This window comes from Carya illinoinensis, chromosome 6 (assembly GCF_018687715.1).
Source record: "Carya illinoinensis cultivar Pawnee chromosome 6, C.illinoinensisPawnee_v1, whole genome shotgun sequence".
NCBI classification, from domain to species: Eukaryota; Viridiplantae; Streptophyta; class Magnoliopsida; order Fagales; family Juglandaceae; genus Carya; species Carya illinoinensis.
The window spans coordinates 33829013-33850113 of record NC_056757.1 but is presented as its reverse complement, the minus strand read 5'-3'; the positions used below and the strand labels follow the sequence as shown (position 1 = coordinate 33850113).

At 35.9% G+C, this 21101-nt stretch overlaps 2 protein-coding genes and 1 long non-coding RNA gene across 5 annotated transcripts; 2 read left to right on the top strand and 1 right to left on the bottom strand.

The window, feature by feature from the left end:
- Window positions 1-1490: 1490 nt before the first annotated feature.
- LOC122313284 lies at window positions 1491-2613 on the bottom strand. The gene is made up of 4 exons (XR_006243350.1): window positions 2508-2613; window positions 2275-2411; window positions 1829-1901; window positions 1491-1744 (listed from the first exon to the last, which is right to left on the bottom strand). It is a non-coding gene; the product is annotated as an uncharacterized LOC122313284 (long non-coding RNA).
- Window positions 2614-7304: 4691 nt separating this feature from the next.
- On the top strand, window positions 7305-12063 carry LOC122313283 (nodulation protein H-like). Of its 2 annotated transcripts, none has more exons than XM_043128140.1 (6): window positions 7305-7616; window positions 8136-8371; window positions 8454-8712; window positions 10918-11097; window positions 11205-11360; window positions 11540-12063. In XM_043128140.1, the coding sequence occupies exons 1-6, from the start codon at window positions 7572-7574 to the stop codon at window positions 11708-11710; spliced, it is 1047 nt and encodes a 348-aa protein (XP_042984074.1). In that variant the 5' UTR covers window positions 7305-7571; the 3' UTR covers window positions 11711-12063. The 2 variants fall into 2 exon arrangements, with proteins under 2 accessions (XP_042984074.1, XP_042984073.1); XM_043128139.1 differs by having other exon boundaries at window positions 11537-12063.
- Window positions 12064-13895: 1832 nt separating this feature from the next.
- Window positions 13896-18484, top strand: LOC122313282 (polyadenylate-binding protein RBP47-like). 2 transcript variants are annotated; one of them, XM_043128137.1, is made up of 6 exons: window positions 13896-14431; window positions 15305-15785; window positions 17384-17451; window positions 17529-17659; window positions 17929-18025; window positions 18163-18484. In XM_043128137.1, exons 1-6 carry the CDS (start codon window positions 14099-14101, stop codon window positions 18295-18297), a joined length of 1245 nt encoding a protein of 414 aa, XP_042984071.1. In that variant the 5' UTR covers window positions 13896-14098; the 3' UTR covers window positions 18298-18484. The 2 variants fall into 2 exon arrangements, with proteins under 2 accessions (XP_042984071.1, XP_042984070.1); XM_043128136.1 differs by having other exon boundaries at window positions 13898-14431; window positions 17372-17451.
- Window positions 18485-21101: the final 2617 nt, after the last annotated feature.

Sequence of the window (21101 nt, the reverse complement as noted above, 5' to 3'; positions counted from 1 at the left end):
ATGAACAATAAGAACAATAAAGAAACTAAAAGCAAGGAAAGAACACACCAATATACGTGGTTCGACCCTAATGGTCTACGTCCACGGCAGGAATGGGCCTCAAAGCTTTTATTGATGACCAATACTTCACAGAGAAGCCTCAGTACACATAGAGTTACAAATCCCTCACAGAAACCACAAGAAATCACTCTGATTTCTTCTCTCTACAAGGAAAACTCACCAAAACCCTAATCCCCCTCTCTGTTCTCTCTCTCTCTCTCTGTGAAACGGCCGATATGTACAGAATGAAAATCAACTAGGGTTTACACCGTATAGCACATATATATATATATATATATATGTTACAAGAGATGCTGACACATGTAAGTAATCCAGCGGCTCAACTCTTAAACGCAGTAAAAAAAGCACGAGCCTCTCATGTGATTTCATCAGCTCAGATTAAAACACATCAATGATCCAGATTTGGCCATTTGTACATCATCCTTCAATCAAATGCTTCAAGAGAGGATATTAGAAGATTAAAACAAAACATAACAGATAAATGTATTGACACACGTATTACAGGTACAGAATTTAATCACCTAAATATTAATGGTGGATTTCATAGAGGTCTGGTGCTTTAGATGGACCTGGATGGAATGAAAAAAATAAAAATAAATAAATATACCTAAACTTAGAGCTGGGTCTTTCGGAGTAAGATGTATATGATTTTGGAGCCAAAATTGAAGGAACTCAGGTAGATACGAAGTCAAAGATGACATTATAAAGCAGGAATTTCAAAATCTAAAATTAAGAATTGTGTAATTGCTGCGTAATCGTTTTGAATAAAAATAAATAAAATATAAAATTTATATAAAATAAATAAATTTTTTAATAATAAATTTAACTATTTTTTAAAATAATTATATGACAAACTCATAATTGTACTTAGAATTATTAGTTGTTTTGCACAAATTTTAAAATGGGACTGCGAAGTTAACCCATTTATTAACCTTTTGATTTTATTGCATTTTGTGAACTGACTGCTTTTTCAAAAAGTATGTTTGTAGTTGTAATCAATAAGTAGAATTTAAATTCATAACTTCTCATAGGGGTGTGCATCCGGATCCGGATCCGGGTATCCGGCCATAACCGGATCCGGATCCGGATGTCAAAATCCGGGCGGTTATCCGCCCGGATTGAACCCGGACTAAATCCGGGCGGATAACCGGATTCAATCCGGATATCCGGATTGTAACCGGATATCCGGATTTTTTATTTCTTTTTGCTTTAATCCCGGATATCCGGGTTATAACCGGATTCAATCCGGATTATACCCGGATTCAATCCGGGTTTTGAAAAAAAATCAATCCAGGATAGCACTTTTTTTTTTTAAAAAAAAATTCTGATCTCATATTTAAATTGCCCATATTTTTTTTAAAAAAATAATTAAAACACTTTAAAAGAATTTTCTAAAAAAATTAATATAAATTTACAATGCAAAACATAATATAAGAACAAAATTTACAAAACATAAATTTACAAACAAAATAAATAATAATACATCACATTTAATTAAATCAACACAATATAAGAACTCCACATCTTGAATCTTGAATTTGGGGGAAAATTTGTGGGAAAACACCACTGCCAGCACTAGCAAAGTTGATCCCATTGCTTGGATAACTCTTTATACTTCCATTCACAACGTCAAGATGTGCTTCTTCAAGGTATGGTTCCTGGAAATCAATGCCTATATATTAGGCTGCAGCCACATTCATCAAACACCATTAACGAAGGAAGAGAAAAAAAAAAACAAATTGAACCGTGTAAAAAAAACAAAACCAACCTGCGTGTAAAAAAAACAAAACCATACTGATCTTGAGCAAGAACATAAGCAGAGTCCAATGCTCCAGAATTCTCTATCACAAATCAAAACATAAAAAATTCAAACTTGGATATAAATAGCAGTACTGCTCCTAAAAAAAACATATATAATTAAATTTGGAACAATATATTCAAATTAATTAAGGATTCGACGTATGAGTACTGAACACTTTCGCAAGAAAGAGATTTTACATGAATTGAATGTATATAGAGGCTAGCTTAACATCGTTAACTACCCTTCATGATCATCTGTTTAATTAACACATTAAATAAAAGAAACCGAAAAATACAAGAGTGTTTTGTGAATGAACTAATTAATGTAATATCTAAACATATCTTACGAGTTCTTATCCTTCTATCTACCATATTTATAAACCCAACTATTTTATCTATTCAGTTGATATTTACCATCTGAAAGGAATGAAAGAGCAATGGAGAGTTGACCAGAGTTGTTGACCAGAGTTTTTATCTATTCCATTGTCAATATGTTTGGCAATGGAATATTTTGATATGTTTGGCAATGGAACACCAAAATATTCTGCTTCCTGTGGTCAGCGGATGATAAATAATTAGACAAAGGCAGTAAATAACCATGGTGATAAAAAATAAACAGAGCAATGGGTTAGTCAAAAGCTTCATACCATATGATTGAATATGCAGTGTATGCAAAGTCAGAAGCTCCAAAGCTCACACCATCAAGAACAAAAAATTAAGTTGCTGAAGTTGAAGGAAGAGGGTTACCTTAAGAAGAAAAAAATGTAGAGGTTAAGTTAAATGAATAAACTAGCAATAAAAAATCAAAATTAACAAACAAAAGCATTTACCTTCGATGGCAACGTCTTCTACATGCTCCTCCACCACCCAAGAACTAAGTGGTTCACAACTCAACCAATTTTGCGTGCAGATTAGTGCTTGGACAGTTTCCGGCGCTAATGAACTTCGGTATGGGTCTATTACACGTCCACCGGTGCTAAATGCGGACTCGGATGCAACGGTCGAAATAGGGATGACCAATATATCACGTGCGATCTCCGCAAGGATGGGATATCTAAATGAATTCCTCTTCCACCAATCCAAAATATCAAACTCGGATACTTTTGGTTCAATCACATCCGACAAATACCTCTCTAAGTCCGAGCTAAACACCGAATTGTTTTGCCCCTCAAGATATTGATCTAGAGATGTATCAAAATCTTCATATTCCAAGTCGTCACCAATAATACTTGAGGAACTTGAAACTTGTGCCATATTTGATCTTCCACTATCTTGCCCATAAAACTTGTGATATTGCTCAATCAAACGATTCATGAGCAATCTTACATTGGCCTCAATTCTATCTCCACATTCATCCCCTTTGCACTTTTTTAACCAATATGACAAGGCTGTGATCTTATATCGAGGGTCAAGGACAAAAGCTACATAAACAATCATGTTCATCTTATTCATGTTCCCCCAATATTTATCAAATTTAAGTTTCATATTAGACGCCATCTTCCTCAACAAATCATCCCCACTCTGACCCATTTTGTTCAAATTGTGCTCAATTGTAGAAATTTGTTGAAATAACATATTAGATGTCACATAAGATGAGCCGGAGATTTTCAAAGTGGCATCATAAAAAACTTTAAGAAACTTAATAAAAACACGAGCCCTTTGCCAATCTTCAAATGGAGGCGCCGCAAGCTGTGACTCCCTCACTCTCATTAACACAAAAGCTTTTTCATATTTTTCAGCAATACTAAGCATTAGGTATGTGGAGTTCCATCTAGTGGGAACATCTAGACACACCATTTTTCCACACACAATATTCAGCTCCTTTGCACATGTTCTAAACATATCAAGCCTTGCCGGTGAGGACCTCACAAATCTTACTGCTTCTCTAATATTATTTATAGCATCATATATAATTTTTAAACCATCACAAACAATGAGGTTTAAAATATGTGCAGCACATCGCACATGTATAAACTCGCCTTCCAAAATTGTAAACTCCTTATCTCTTATGCTCCTCCTCACATGATCAATAGCGACATCATTAGAGGTGGCATTATCCACAGTGATCGTACAAAGGCGGTTAATCTCCCAATCCATCAAGCAAGACTCTAACATCCAAGCAATGGTCTCACCTCTATGATTATGAATCTTGAAAAACATTATGATTTTCTTGTGTAGTACCCAATTTTGATCAACATAATGACACGTGACACAAATATAATTCTTGTTTTGCACCGATGTCCATATATCGGTGGTCAAACAAACTCTTTGATTGCTCAACAAAGCCTTCAACTTTTGCTTCTCCTCCTTATATAAACCAATACACTCTTTTTGGAAGGTGGTTCGGGATGGCAAGTTGTGTCTAGGCTCTAAATAACTCAAGAGTTTAACAAATGCCGGATGCTCTATAACCTTGAATGGCAATTCACACTGGATAAACAAATTAGAAATCATCGCCTTTAATTTTTCACGATCATATTGTCCTAACATTTGAGGACTAGATCCTCTACCATCCATTCTAACTCCAGTGTGTGATGGTGATTTATCCTTCTCAAGATTTTTATCCTGTCTAATGGGAGACTCAGGACAAGAATATCCTAGGTGGTGCGACATTGATGAAGTACCATTTTTATAATGGCATCCATAAATCTTGAAACAATAATTGCATTGAGCTTTCGGTGCAATAGGATCAACAGGTTCAATCCTTGTAAAATGATCCCATACATGAGATTGGTTGGTAGCCTTCTTGGCTCTTTTTGGCTTTGGGGGAAGAGATGGTGCCGGCGTGGGGTTTGGGGTATTCATGGAGGAAGGCACTAAAGGACTAGTGTCTTCCTCCATGTCTAATGAAATATGAGCTGAACTAGAACCACCAACACTATCACTAAAACTACCTTCCATCTGTTTTAATAAATAAATATTTGTCAATTTAGCGCTTTAATAAATATTATGCAAACTTTGATTCAGCAAAAAGAAAAGCAGCACTGAAAAGAAAATAAAAAATAAGCAGCACCAACCAGCTGTTAATTAGTGATTTGGAGGCCATATATGCAGCTGATCTATAATCATATTTATTAATTAAACATCTAGCCCACCACATAAAGCTTAATCATTTTCTAAACCTTTTCAAAAGTGAAAGTTTATTGTCAGCATATATAATTAAGGAGGCTTTTTAGTAGATAATGGAGATAGATTTTTGTGAGGTTGGTAAAATAGGGCCAATTTAGGTGGAATCTTGCTTGCAGTCTACAACAAACGTCAAATCAAGATTTTAAAGGTTGGTAAGGGACAAGCAGATGGCAAAAGAAATTGAGTAGTAGTGAAACCAATAGCAAAACATGTAGGATAAAGTTAAAAAATAAATAAAAAAAATAGAACATGGTAAAACCAATCCTAATAAAAGTTCATTGTTGCAAGAATCTCCTTTGTCAGGCTAAAAGATAAAGTGCAATTTGATGAATGATTAGAGCGTATGGTGAAGTTTTCTTTGACTCTCGAAGGGGAATAAGATATACAAGTCTTGCCCTGATATATGTTAAAACAAGAGCTGAAATGCAGCAGCACCCAAAGATCAAAGATTCAACATCATTACTCATAGAATTTAAACAGAAAGCAGAGTGATACCAGAAAGAAAATTTGCCATTTTCTAAACGCTGGTTAACACCAAAAATAAAACCAAAGACAAAACCAGGATTGAAAATATTCCCATAACGCCAACAGAATGTCAGGCTTAGAAAGCTTCCCTCCCCATTCACATCCCACCATCTCTAACAGACTGAGCCCAAACCCAAATAGAAGTACAAGGAACTGATTGGTAAACAAAATAAATCCAGTTTTCAGTTCTTAGAAAACCATTACCAATAATTACTTTAGTTAATGGAATATCCACATACCAGTGAAAGTGGTTTTGAACCACATGAGACAACTATGTGAGTTTTGTTTCTATCCCATTAAAAAAAAAAAGATTTAGGAACACCAAAAAGAAATTACAAATAATTGGGCTCAGCAAACCTTGTCGAAGGCAAATGAAATCCAACCACTGGATCATGAATCCGAAAGAAGCCACATCAATCAACTTTCTTGTACATAATCCAGAAAATCAAACCCAAACCCAAACAGAAGCGAAAATCAAATACAAACCCATAAAAAAAATCTAACTAAACCGAGAGAGAGGTAGAGACAGAGATACCAAAAAGCATGAAAAATGAAATCCAACCAAACCGAGAAAGAAAAAAAAAATCCAATTATACTGAAGTCTTCTCATGTGTCCAATTATACTGAAGTAAATATTTTATCAATAAACCAATTCCGTGATAAGTAGAATATAACCATAAGTAGTTGAACTTCGCTTGAGATCTAAGAAAAAAACATGAGCAATCATCACGTGACTCAAAAAAAGTAATAAAATTTAGGAAGTCTTTATAAATTGTGAAATTAACGGTTTAATATTTTAGCACTTTTGAGTTTCCGTTTAGTTACACAGATAAGATGAGATAGCATATTTTAAATAATAATAAATAAAATATTATTATAATATAATTTTTAAATATTAATTTTGTATTAGGATTTGAAAAAGTTAGATTGTTTATTATATTTTGTATTGAAATTTTAAAAAATTATAATGATAAATTAAAATAAAATGAGATGAGATTTTTAATTTTGATTAACCCAATAAGTAAAATTAGTTTTGTCAAATGCCATTAATTTTGCTTGGGCCAATGGTCCGGAAAGGGCCCATATCGACTCTCGAGTACGAAGTTCAAAAAAGTGAACCATAAATAAAGGAAAAAAAAACTTTAAGAATATAAAAAAAGTCATTCTTGGGCCGTTGACCCATGGCCCATATGAAGGATTCAAATATTCAATTATTGAACGAAACATAGGGATGGTAAAATTGTATAGGAAGCAAAGCCAAAAAGTCAAGGGTTGGGGTTGTAACTAAACAATGATTAAAGAGCTTTATGTCCGAAGCGATTAACTTCAAAATAATCTGTCAACGCCGTACCGTTACAGTGGGGAAATGTAGGGCAGCTCATTCTGAACGACGCCGTTAAATGATCTCATTTCCTTTACTCTTTCCTCTCCGCGCGTGTGGGTTCGAACCGAATACCAATATATTTCACAGTTTCACTGCACATTTCTAATTTCTTAACCCATATATTGTATTGTCAAATTAGAATATTTTTATAAAATGATAGTTAAGATATTTTATAAAATATTTTTGTTATTTATTTTTTCTACATATTATATTTATTTTTTAAAATTAATCGAGTTCTTTTTATTTCTTATTTATATATTACATATTTGATAAAAAATATAAAAATAAAAAATAAAAAAATTACGTGCGATACGTAGTGTAAGAAGTAAAATTTTTGTTTATAAAAATAAGTATATATGGGTGTGTTTATCATTTCAAATACCAAATTACCGATGCTTAGATAGCGCGCAGTCGGTGTGAATCCTGAGAGAGAGAGAGAGAGAGAGAGAGAGAGAGAGAGAGAGCGTGCAACGGTCGAAGCATCTAATCATTTTGTTCTGCACACGGGAAGAAACCCATACCTATCAAACCTCTCTCTCTCTCTCTTCTATTTTCTTTTTCTTGTTTTTTCAGGCTTTCATTTTATGGGCAAAAATGAGAGATAAAGCCGTAGAATAATAAAGGGAAGAAACTAAGAAACGAGCTGCCAAATGCCTTTTCTTCCGCTTCCTTTATGAGCTTCAATACAATGGCTGGCAATCCGTTTTCCTTCATCAAGGTCAGTATTTTCATTATGGTAGTATTGTCTTTTACATTTATATTTTTGTAGTGAATTGCATCTCTGTTTATTTTGCTTAATTTGGTGATAATAGAATACTCGGCATAAGATTCGTTGTGTTCTGATTGTTTTTTAATGGGTAACATGTGAACTGTCCGATCCATGTGTTGGGTAGTCAAACATTTTTTTTTTAATTTTTTTATTTCCAATGTTTTTGGCTTTGCTTTTTTCAATGAATTTCAAGCTGAAGCAAGCTGAAATATATATATATATATATATATAAATATTTTTACCTTCTCTTCTGCAACAAACTAAGCCTTTATGGGTATTTTGTTTTCGTATTGGTACGGAATCAATTTACGCTATTTTTAGCTCAATCTTGTGATGATTTAACGTCTGGGTACTCACAGGCGGGGTTGTCAATTTCAGGCTTTTATTGATCCAATTTGGTCGATTATCGTACTTTCTCTCTTGCTACGTAGATAAGCTTTTTGACATCAGTCAGTTCGTAAATTACAGGATATCATTGCAATAAAGACCCCCAAGAAACCTACATTGGTGCTTAGGATGATCGTCTTCGTCTTTGCAATGGTGTGTGGCGTGTATATATGCTCAATTTGTCTAAAGCAAATTAGCACTCACGGCAGGGCCGGATTTCTGGATGTCCCAGTGATTCAAAAGCCATGTCCAGAACCTCAAATTGAACCATGGGAAATTCCTCATGTTCACTACCCTAAACCTAAAACCTACAGCAGGTAATTGCTACCTGTTTAATCTTGTCTTCGGGTACTAGTTACATTTCACTGATATGAATTTACTTTTTTTGTGCCTAATTAGGGCTGAATGTGCATGTAATCCTGTTCGATATTTCGCCATTTTGTCAATGCAGAGATCCGGAAGTGGATGGTTTGAGACATTGTTAAACAATCATACTAACATAAGCTCCAATGGGGAGATTTTCTCTGTTAAAGTTAGGAGAAGTAATATTTCCACTATCGTTGAAACTTTGGATAAAATTTATAATCTTGACTGGCTCAGTAGTGCTTCAAAGAACGAGTGCACAGCTGCAGTTGGCCTAAAGTGGATGCTTAATCAGGTGAGTGACGTCTCTCTATTATTCAATCTATACTTTCTGCAAATTAGATATGTTATTTTTTTGGCTAAGGGGACATAGCGTGCATCTATTAATGTACATTTCCTTGTGTGGAGCAGATGCTTATGTCTCCTTGGATACTCATCTTCTTCGCTTTCATGATGTCTTAAGTTTTTTTATTTTTTATTTTTTTATTTATTTTTTAATTACGTTATTAACTACTTATCAAAAAATAAAAATAAAAAATATTACGTTATTAACTTAGTAGCCGAATAATCACAACAAAATGGATTCACCCCCCTTTATGCTTACACATATCATAACAGCTATTGAAATTTCCATATAGGTTCTGATGTCCCTAGAAGATAGTTTTATTTTTTATGTGCATGATTATGGTGAGAAGAAAGTGAACTCTATGAACCCACTTTAACCATGGACATTTCTGTTTTTTCAAACCAAAAGTCCATGATCCTGCATCCTACCCAAGTCAACCAAAGGTGAAGCCCTCCCCTCCGCTCTTCTCTGTATTGGCAATCAAATTCATTCTCAACCCAATAGGTCTTCAAATACAATGTTTTCAGGGTAGCAAAATTTTCAGATTTCTCTTGCTCAATGCATTTGCTATGGTTGTAAACTACAAAACAAGCTCAGTTTTCTGGTTAAACTACCAAACATACTGTTCTACTTAAGATATGCTAAATTATATATATGTATCTATGTATGTATGTATGCATGCATGTATGTACGTACATATAATGCGACATTGTACATTCTAAATCCTCGTAGTTAGAGGTTGCTTTTATGGACGAAAAATTCAATATGATGATGACATTCTGATCCCTTTTTTGTTTGTTTCTTGGATAAAAAAGATGTACACTTGGATCAGTCATAGTGGGCAGTATCTGTGCATCATGAAGTAATACTAACCCAACAAAGCTGGTTAGTGTTGATGCTGCCAAAGAGATTTATTCAAAATTACCCGGTTTTTCTTTGGAAATGGGATAACCTTTTTTCTGAAAAAGTCGAACAATGTGTTCTATTACATTTTCTCGCTCTCTCTGGCAAGTTTTGGACTTATCCTTTGTGACTTTCTTATAAATACCAAATGAAAAAGCCTTTGCTTTGCTTTTGAATATTCCTTTGTTTTGCTTTTGAATATTCATTCTTTCCTAACTCCTGTTAGGCTGAAGAAAACAGAGTGAAATTTAGAAAATCTGAGTCAACGAGCTTTAGCCCAAATGATAGTTCGTTCCTTATGAGTAAAGGATGGAGAGTAAGGTTATGGATTCAAAATACATCTGAGTTCATTTTGTAGCATAACAGGAAGAAAGAAATAAGTTTCACGATTGGACTAGCTTTTGACTGGTGTTGGTGAATGAAAACCTTGGCAACAAGTAGGCAATCCTCCAGATCTTGTGGGGTCACTGTAGTTGGGAACTAATTCAGAATTATTACTGAGAATAGGGGTGTTCATCCAGATCTGGATCCGGATTTCAAAACCCGGACGATAGAGGTAGAGACAGAGAGACCAAAAGCATGAAAAAGGGAAGAGATATAAAGCATAATATAAACATCAGCTTCACAAAATACTAAACCCAGAAAATCAAACATAAACCCAAATAGACTCAAGCGAAAATCCAATACAAACCCAGAAAAAGGAATCCACCCAAACCGAGAGAGAGACAGAGATACAGAGATTAACATACCATAGGTTTTGAGACAGAGACAGATCTGCTGAATTGCAATGTAATCGCCACGGCTAGGGTTGAGAGATGAGCGTGAGAGAAGACTGAAGAGTGACGATTCGTTCGAGAGAGTTGAGAGGAAATAAAATGTAAGAGAAATGGTGTCGTTTTCGGCAAAAAAAAAAAAAAAAATGAGCAGGTGTATAACCCGGTTATGGATTACCGGGTTATAAAACCGGATCCGGGTTTATAACAACCACCTGGATTTCCGGACCGGACCGGGAAAAAAATCCGGTCCGGATGCACACCCCTAACTGAGAATAAAGTTCCCAATGTGTTAGCTTTTCTTTTGGGAGTACAAAATTATGTGTTTGTATAAGGCATGTTGTGCAGATGAGTTTCTGTATACTTCGCTACTTACATTTGGTCTGGTAGCATTTTGTAGTTAAATGCACAAAACGGTATGCATGTTATACTGGTCTGTTTAATGATAGATTTACTTTATATTGGTGTATTATTGTAGGGTTTGATGCAGCATCATGCAGAAATAGTAGATTACTTCAATGCATGGGGAGTTTCAGTTATATTTCTCTTTCGAAGGAATCTCTTGCGTAGAATGATTTCAGTTTTGGCAAATTTGTACGATCGTGATGCTAAGCTTTTAAATGGAACCCACAAATCTCATGTGCATTCACCCCATGAGGTCTCTCTCTCTCTCTCTCTCAAGGCTTTCAACTTCCTTTTTTTGGAATTTTTTTTATTGTGGTTTCATATATAACATTTTCAACCTATTAAGAGAAATGATTTCAGGCAGAGATACTTGCAAACTACAAGCCTATGATCAATGCAACGTTGCTGATACCCAATCTGAAGAAAGTAGAAGAAACAACTGCCAAAGCTTTGGAGTACTTCAAGAGCACCCGGCACATCATTGTATACTATGAGGACGTAGTAAAAAACCATACTGTAAGTCTTAACTAATTGAGCACATAGCTGCTTTAACTTAACTATTTATGATATTGTATGCATTATCAATCTATTTATACCTCTAAACTGGGGCTCAACGTTTGAGAATTTTCTCCCACACTCAAAAGTGAAAATGAAGATTCAAAAATACCCTCTAAAGATTTACATGTTCGCAGAAGTTGATAGATATTCAAGATTTCCTGAAGGTTCCACGTAGGCAATTAAAGAGTCGTCAGGTGAAGATACACAAAGGATCCATATCTAGTCAGATTAGGAATTGGGATGATGTCCAAAAGACGCTCAAGGGGACTCATTACGAGAGTTTCCTGCATGCAGATTATCGAAAGTAAAGCATTTGCGGCAGTGCGGATGTATATACCATGCACCCTTCTCTAACCATTTTCTTTTTATCCTTAAGAATTTTTGCCATAGGAGCCAACAGGACACCTCACTTGCATTTTACTTTCAGCTTCTTTGTTCTTTGTGATCCCAGCTAATTCTATTGATTCTTTTTTCTTCCCTCTCTTTCTGGATGAACTGGGTTGTATATGAGCTGATCAAGAAAGAGAAGTGCTTGTTCACTGAGGAAATTTTGTGTCCCTAAGAATTTGAGTGTTGTGTAAAACGATTGAAAATCCGAAGAAAGTTGTATGTAATTTGGTCGTTATTAGAATGTAATTAAAATGGTTAGAGTTATACGTCTTTTTATCGGCTTAAATTTTGAAATCAGTCCGTGAGTTAACATGATATTAGAATAGAAGCTCTACTCTATAACCAATGTGTTTTTTTTTTCAAAGCCGCTTCTAAGCGGTCGGGCTGATAATGGGCTGTTAACAGCCAGCCAATAAAATAAAGACACGTCAGTTGTTATACCACAAAGTAAGTAGATCCGGTCACACACGATAGAAGGGAACAACAAATAGAAACCGAGTGAAAGGCAGCAGCCCCCGTTTCAGCCCGAGCGCCTTCCACCTGAGCGCCGTCCACCTCCCGACGCCACCTCCACCAGTCCACCACCACGATTACGAGGCTGTCACCTCCGAATGGACTACGCAGATCTGCTCGAAGGGGCTGTGTGCTGCTGTGAACGGAAGACCCGATTCCGAAGCTGCGACGGGGATGGGGTTTCGTTTTCACTTACGGGAAGGGGTGGGGTTTCAGATTACGGGAAGGGGTTGGGGTGGGGAGGGGGGTTTCGTTCGGATGGTGGGGTAGCTTACGGGAAGGAGTTGGGGGGGGGGGGATTTCGTTCGGGGATGCAGCTTACGGGAAGGGGTGGGGGGGGTTTTCGTTTCAGATCACCGGAAGGGGAGGGGGGTTTCGTTCGGATGGTGGGGTAGCTTACGGGAAGGGGTTGGGGGGGGGGGGGTTTCGTTCGGGGATGCAGCTTACGAGAAGGGGTGGGGGGGGGGGGGTTTCGTTTCAGATCACCGGAAGGGGAGGGGGGTTTCGTTCACGAAGGGTAAGGGGAAGGGGGTGCTGCGAAGGGAAGAACGGGGTGGGGTGGGGTGGTCTGTTCATCGGCAGGGAAGAATCGAGAACGGGTGGAAGTGATTTCGGTGAGGATGATTCGGTGTATCAAAAGTCTATATTAGTTCAGGTGGAAGACTTACGTGTCAAAATATTATTGGGTGGCTGTTAAATGGGGAAAGGCAGCCCGACCGGCTAGAAGGATTTCTCTTTTTTTTTTATCGGAAGTAATGCAGACCATAATTGTTATTTGCAGTGGAGTTGGTTGCAAATTAAAAACAGATGGAGCATCCTTCAAGGCAAAGCAATGTAATTTGAATTCTGTAACATCTACCAAGCTAACAAGTTTGTTGCATTACTACACCTGATCATTTGGTTACATGAACAGTCAACATGTGTTCTAAGGTTGTTCCAGATGGCCGGTTTGACTGGTAAACGCGACATGTAGGGTCTAAACTCTAAACAGCCATTTTTTTGACCAAACCACGAGCCGTTTTCAAATTCATGGAAGAGCTTCTAATTCTTTGGGTGACGCCACCCCCACCCCCCCCCCCCCCCCCCCCCCCCCCCCCCCCCCCCCCCCGCCGCGGCGGCGACTCTTTCTATATCTCCGGCGCTATATTCAAACATTCAAGGAAAAATACGAGTTTAATATAAAACATTATTATTATTATTATTACATTTAAAAAAAAAATAGATGATAACCAGTTTTACGGAATTATAATTATAAAAGAAATTCTATATATCATACTATCATCTTATTTATATTTTACTAAATAAAATATGATATATTTATTATTATTAAATAATTATTTATTATATATATTTTTATTATACTACACCATATATCGTAAAAAATAATAAATGATATTATGATGTAACGCATTACTCAATTATAAAAAGTTATTAAATATAAAAGTCCTGAAGTGGACGGTAGAGACATGATGATTGAATCAACACCGTCAAAAACGATGGTGGGCCTCGCGATTAAGGGTCCCACACGTCAGCCGTGTTGCTGACGGTGTAAACGAGGGGAGGGGAGGGTGTTCTCTACTGTCTACCACTCAGCACCAGGGAGGACCCAGATCCGCCGCCTCCTTTTAAACCTTCCTTAAACCGTTTTCAACCTTCTCTTTCTGTCTCTCTAGCTTCTCCCCTGGTCTTGCTCTCTCTCAAAACATCTCTCTCTCTCTCTCTCTCTCGCGTACACGCGCATCATAAACCTCAGGACAGAGAAAAAGGAGGAGAGAGAAGCAAGACAAGAGAGCATGGCGCAGTCAACGAACGGCGGTGATTTGAACACGCAGCAGCAACAGCAGCAATGGATGCAATCGCAGCAGCAACAGCAGCAGCAGTGGATGGCCATGCAATACCCGGCGGCGGCCATGGCGCTTATGCAGCAACAGCAGATGATGATGTACAATTACTTGCCTTACGCCTCTCCTCCTCCTCATCATTATCAGCAGCAACAAGCTCAGATGCAGCATCAGCATCACAAGCATCTGGGTTCCCCGGACGAGGTCAAGACCATTTGGATCGGTGACCTCCACCATTGGATGGACGAAGCTTACGTCCACAATTGCTTTGGTCACACTGGCGAGGTCTGCATCTCTCTCTCTCTCTTTCTCTTTCTCTCTGTATATGTATTTATTGCATATTCACACACACGAACGTATGTATCTGTGTTTGCATGAACGTTTGAAGAATCTGTGGATAATGATTGAATCCAATTGAGTTGTAGTGAAGTTTTTGGGTTCTGATACATGTTGGGAATTTTACAGGCTTACTGGAAAATTGAAAAATTTTAAGTATTTGGTACGATGATGGTAATTGACCCTTGTTATTCTAAAGTGAAGGGGAAGTTCTAGTCTGTTTATTGATAATAAGTTGGGGAAGAGGGGTGTTACAATGAGCCTCTTATGGGTTTGTGTTGAAATTGAGAAAGAATATTTGAAATTACATAAGATCAAATCGTATCATAACTGTCATTACAAGTCATATGATAGTCAAATCTGATGCGGAAGATTGCGATGTGTCGATGTGTACACAAATTATTAGTCGGGCTATCCCATACACATTATTATTCTGCTTCGGACAGCATTTTGCACTATGGACATTTGGAATTACAACAATAGTATTGGCACTGCTAATTTTACGAATGTAGAGAGAGGAGGAAATTTAGCAGTGTCCTTAATGATACGAATTGGCACTAATTCAGGTTTTAACTTTTATTATGCTGAAGATATTTCACAACTGAATTGGCTTCTTTATCAAATTCCTTGACCCATTCTATAGATGTGGGTACTATTGATAATTGCCTCTAATGCCGCTTCTGGCTTGCAGTTGTAGTAATTGTAGGCAGAGGACTGCACCTTTTAACCCTCTCTCTCTTTCTGTCTAACTTCTGTGTATGACTTTATACCACCTTTCATTACGCCCTTGCTTTCTGACTTTTGATGCCGCAAAATTTGCAGGTATTCTCTGTAAAGGTCATACGCAATAAGCAGACTGGTCAATCCGAGGGCTATGGCTTTGTTGAGTTCTATTCTCATGCAACTGCCGAGAAATTTTTGCAGACCTATAATGGTGCAATGATGCCAAATACGGAGCAGCCATTCCGTCTAAATTGGGCGACCTTTAGTGCGGGAGATAAGCGATCAGATGCTGGTTCTGATCTATCCCTATTTGTTGGGGATTTGGCAGCAGAGGTAACAGATGCCATGTTGCAGGAAACCTTTGCTACTAGATATCCATCTGTTAAAGGAGCGAAGGTGGTAATTGATTCAAATACTGGTCGTTCAAAAGGTTATGGATTTGTTAGGTTTGGTGATGAAAATGAGAGGTCAAGGGCTATTACTGAAATGAACGGCATGTATTGTTCAAGTAGGCCCATGCGCTTAGGTGTTGCGACCCCCAAAAAATCATCTGGACATCAACAACAGTACTCCTCACAAGGTATCTTTTAGAACTTTCATCTTCTTCTTTTTTTTAACGCTTGTAAGATTTACGGTGTTAATCTTCTATATTGGTCCATGGCTTCAGTGCTTCTTAATATAGTCATTTCTGCTTGACCTAGTCATCTTACTGTCGACATATTGTTTGCATCAGTAACCCTCCAACCGAAAAGGAAACAGTTAAAGCAGTAAAAAAAAAAGAGAGAGAGAAATGACATATATACTCTTCATTACTATCTGTTTTTTAGTTTTCTTGAGGAAATTACATGCTAGTCAGTCTTCTGTTCAATAAATGTTTGCTGTTTCTCTGTTACTCATGGTGAGCACAAGGATTGGAAGTGTTATCATCATAACAATCATTGTTAATATCTTATGTAGAATTGGTGGCTGCCAACTTAACTTCGTTTCCTTACTTGCTCTTGGTTCCCCTCCACAACTCAATGCACTCACTCAACTGAGCTTTGATACCTGATTATTCTCAGCTACACGAATCCTTTTTCCAAACTAATGGAAGTGGACCTCATCCCAAATGGTTGGAAGTTTTATTAATGTCATTTGTGCGTCACTGATTGTTTTCTTTGCAATGCTGTTAATATCACTTGTGATAAGTCTCAAAATGTTGTCTAGTTCATCTTTTGGTACTCATAACATCCTTAATGAGCTACATCTTCTCTTCTCTTCTCTTCCTCATTCATCCATTGCAACAACAGCAGCAAATACTACCACTTCCTCTACTGCTTTATGGTGAAAAATGCAGCTCTAGTGTTCTCCATTTTGTACAAGAAGTTAGTTCTTTTCCTGAAATTGTCTTTACTCAATTGATTCAGCTGCCATCATTTCTTCTATAGATTTAAAGTTCTATTTCTGATCAGTAACTTAGGCATCTGATGAGTTTTGAACCTATCAACCTTCCTCGACTCTGTGTCTATGAGGAAGAAGGTAGCATTTGAGTTAGAGCTCGTTTGCTTGTACTTCAACTTTTTAAGCCATCATCTCCTTGTTTTCTGTTTATTTGACCTATTCTTAGGGAATTAATTCTTTTATGCTAACATATGCTAACAATTACTCATTCTTGAACAAATTAGCTGCGGTGGTATGGCCATTCCAGTATCTACTACTGGTACAATGTCTATTGGGAACTCCTGCTCTATTAAACATGTTGATTGCCACATGTTATTGTTTGGCCCGAGGAGATGAATAATATACAAATTGATCTTGCAAAGGTGGTCAATAAAATCATTTCATGTTTCCTATCTGGAATCCTAAATAATAATATCGTCATGTTTATTGGAATATATTGCAGCTGCACCTCTCTCTCTCTCTATATATATATATAACTACTATATGTAATATATAATATTGTTGTGTTATATGTCAGTGGATCATTCAGCGGATGAAACTGTGTTCTTTGCATTTTTTTGTTTGTTGATAGTAGGTGCTGATTTATTTAACTATAATTTTCTCAAGATTATTATCTACATGCTGTGTACTTTATAGAGATTATCATCTAAATGCAGTGTACTTTATGTCTTACTCTCTGAAATTGGGCTTTGATTTGAAAATAGTGTACTGATTTACCTTATATAGCCTTGGTGTTAGCTGGTGGGCAAGCATCAAATGGTGTCACACAAGGTTCTCAATCTGATGGCGAGTCAAATAACACAACTGTAAGTCCATTTGAAACCCTTTTATGTGATCTATCTCAAACTTTATAGACTATGTGTATAATTAAGTGTGCTTGTAGATCTTTGTTGGAGGGCTAGACTCTGATGTCACTGACGAAGATCTTCGGCAGCCATTTTCCCAGTTTGGCGAGATTGTCTCTGTGAAAATACCAGTTGGAAAGGGATGTGGATTTGTGCAGTTTTCCAATAGGTACTCTATTGTCTTGTAGTTTTTTTTTGTCTTTGGACATAAATTGTAAATAAATAGCATTAAAGTATCAAATAAATTATCTGAATTAATTATAGTGCGTTATGTTCTTTTGGGAATGATCTAAGGTTTAACATATTCAAAAGCACTAGAGCAAAGGAGATGCTGAAGGTCATGGAGGTCCTTGCTTCTGGATGACAACAGAATCGTTATATTTGAGTTTTCATTGAAGTTATTGTGTACTTACCCCCTTCTGTTGTCTGTGGCTGTAGAAAGAATGCTGAGGATGCCATGCAAAGTTTGAGTGGAACAGTCATTGGCAAGCAAACGGTTCGTCTTTCTTGGGGCCGCAGTCCAGCAAGCAAGCAGGTAAGATCGTAATTAGCTGATGGTTAACAGTTAACAGTAACGCGTAACCCCTGCCCCCCTCCACCCCCTCCACAATATCTCTCCTCTGGCCAGTTTATCTTGCACATCTGATTTCTTATTTACATGGGACTTGGCAGTGGAGAGCAGATCCCAGTAACCAGTGGAATGGGGGTCACAGCAGAGGGCAAAGCTATGGTGGCTATGGATATGTTGTGCCACAGACTCAGGGTCTGGGGATGTATGCTACAGCTGCAATTCATGGAGCCTCCTAACGAGGGTGAAGCTATCACAAAATCGCAAGTATTCTGAATTTATGGGAGTTTGCTGTATTAATTTAGTTATCAAGGACATGATTGAAGTAGGATGGCTTTAGGCAGCTGCACTTCCTGTAGCTGGATTAAATTTTGATATCTTGGCCATGTTTTTTTTATCATTTAAGATTGTATTACTACTTCATTTTTTTTTTTTCTTCCAGTATTACTACTTCATTTACATGTTGATGGGTAATTTTTTTTTTTTTTTTTGGCGGGGGATTATTTCAAAATTAAACTCACTAAGAGGTCTTAAAATCGTGGAAGTTTATATTGATCATTCTTTGACATATCAGCTTGAGAGAGCACACGAGGTCTTCAAGTTTTAATCTAGATGTTAGCGGTTTAGAGTTCTCGAAGATGTGCTGCATCTCTTAAATCCATCGTTTTTTAAAATTATATTTTTGATAAATAATAGTAAAACCATTTTTTGTCCCCTAATTTCTGCAAGTATGCTTTAGTGCCTGCGTTGTTCAATGATTTTTTTGGATGGGGTTATGCAAGCTTTTCTATTCTGTTGGGAAAGTTGATATTTGCTAATTTTTATAAAATTGAATTTATTTTTAATTAAATTAGATTAAATTTATTTTCTTTTAGATTATATAAAAAAAAAGAGGATATTATTATATTATCCAAAAAAGTATAAATATAGTGAACAAGCATGACTGCCTTTGATAAAAATACTGTTCAATCCCAAACGGCAACTCTCCCATCGTATTTACGCTTAGTTTATTTTTGCATATTAGGTGAGTTAAAATAAAAATTAAATAAAATATATTATAAAACTATCGAAAAGGAAAGAGAGAGATAGATTTATTATAAAAATTTCTAAAAGGAGAGAGAGATAGAGTTCAGAGAAATTATGAAACTTATGAATTTCTTAAAGAATTCAACGATATATATAGCGTACAAAAGGAACTATGCTAGCCTACTATGCAGTACTATGCTGGCACTGTGCATACGTCGGCCATTCACTATGCTAGTTACTGTGCAGTACTATGCTGATACTATGCACTGTGCTATATCGGCCATTCACAATGCCAGTTACTATGTAGTATTATGCTGGCACTATGCTAACATTATGCTAGTACTATGCACTTGACGACTAGATAAATGTGGTGATACAATTCAAGATAGTTTATAACAAAATATATATTTTTAATATTATTTTTATTTTAAAATTTAAAAATATTAATATTTTATTTTATTTTATAAAAAAATTATAAACCAGGCTTGTTTGATGTGTGATCACATCTAGGGCTAAGACCGACAAGATAAATTGTATCATCTGTTGGTGCTAAAATAGATAGCTACCAAAAATAGAGTTGAGGTGGAAGACAGCTACTTGTGTTAGTATCAAATCCAGTTTATTTTTTAAAATCTAGAGAGAGAGATATTGGTCGTATAATGTTTTTTAATTCTATTATTTAATAATAAAAACAAGAGAGAATTTCAAATTTAAATAAATTATATTTTTTACCCCCGAAGTCAATATACTTCCATCATGGAAAAGTTGAAGCAAAATCCTTTTTTCACATGCAATGCTTTACATTCTTTAATATCCGACAAAATATATTTATAATTTGTCGGCTCCCAGGCTGGACCCATCCGAGTAGACCTTCGGCTTTGGCTATGCTTGGTTAGTAAACTTAATTCAACACAATTTAACTCATTTCATTTAATTATTTAATTTTTAATATAAAATATAATAAATAATTTAATTTTTTAAAATTTCAATATAATTTTTTAAAATTTTAAAATAATAATAATATTAAAAAATAATATTTTAAAATTTAATCTCAACTTATCTAGCTGGATGAATACATTTTACAACATATATATATATTATAAAATAAAATATTATTTTTATAAAAATATATCTCTCTTTTTAAAATATTATAAAAATAAAATGTATTTGTTGTATTTTATTTATTTATACATTGGGGCACAGAAAATGTTCGCTGGAGAGAGCAAAGTGAAAGGGAGAATCGTGATGGGTAGGGGGATATGACGGTGAAAGACAGAGATGAAGGGCGAATTGACAGTGCGAATCTTCAGTTTTTGCTGCACAGCAGATTTTTGTCTGTTCACAACACAAAACACCAAATTTATTTGATGTTTCGCCGGTTTTCGCGTTTTCTTTCTTTTTTTTTTCTTTCCTTTTCAAGGAAAGTTGCGGAAACATCGTGTGCGCCGGCTGGCTGCCATTCGTTCCCGCCTCTATCCAGAACTGCACGTCTACTTTTATTTTTTTATTTTAATAAATATGTATTATAAAAATGAAGAATATAAATAATTAAAATATTAATAATATACTGTATAGGCAGTTGTATAGCAATCCTCAGGTATATATGATGCTGTGTGAAGGGAGGTGTGAATATCCTCTTAGGTTTTGCTTAATGAAATGGTTGCAAAAAATTATCTGGATCCAAGTTTCTAATCTTCTAGAAAAATAGACTTATCTACACACCACACTTCATATTTATTTTTATTTATTTTTTCTTATCAAATGTATAATATATAGATGATGAGTTAAAAAATTCAGCCAGTTTAAGAATAATAAAATTAAAAATAAAATAAATGTAATGTATAATGTGTTTAATTCATAAGTAGCAAAAATCTTTTTTAAAAGAAGATTGCACACAATTTACTCCCTTAGTATTATTTTATAAAATTTACTGGATTTTGAGATTTTGCCATACATAGATTCACGTTCCAACTTAATATTTGTAGATTAAAAAAATGTAGAACAAATAAAAATTATG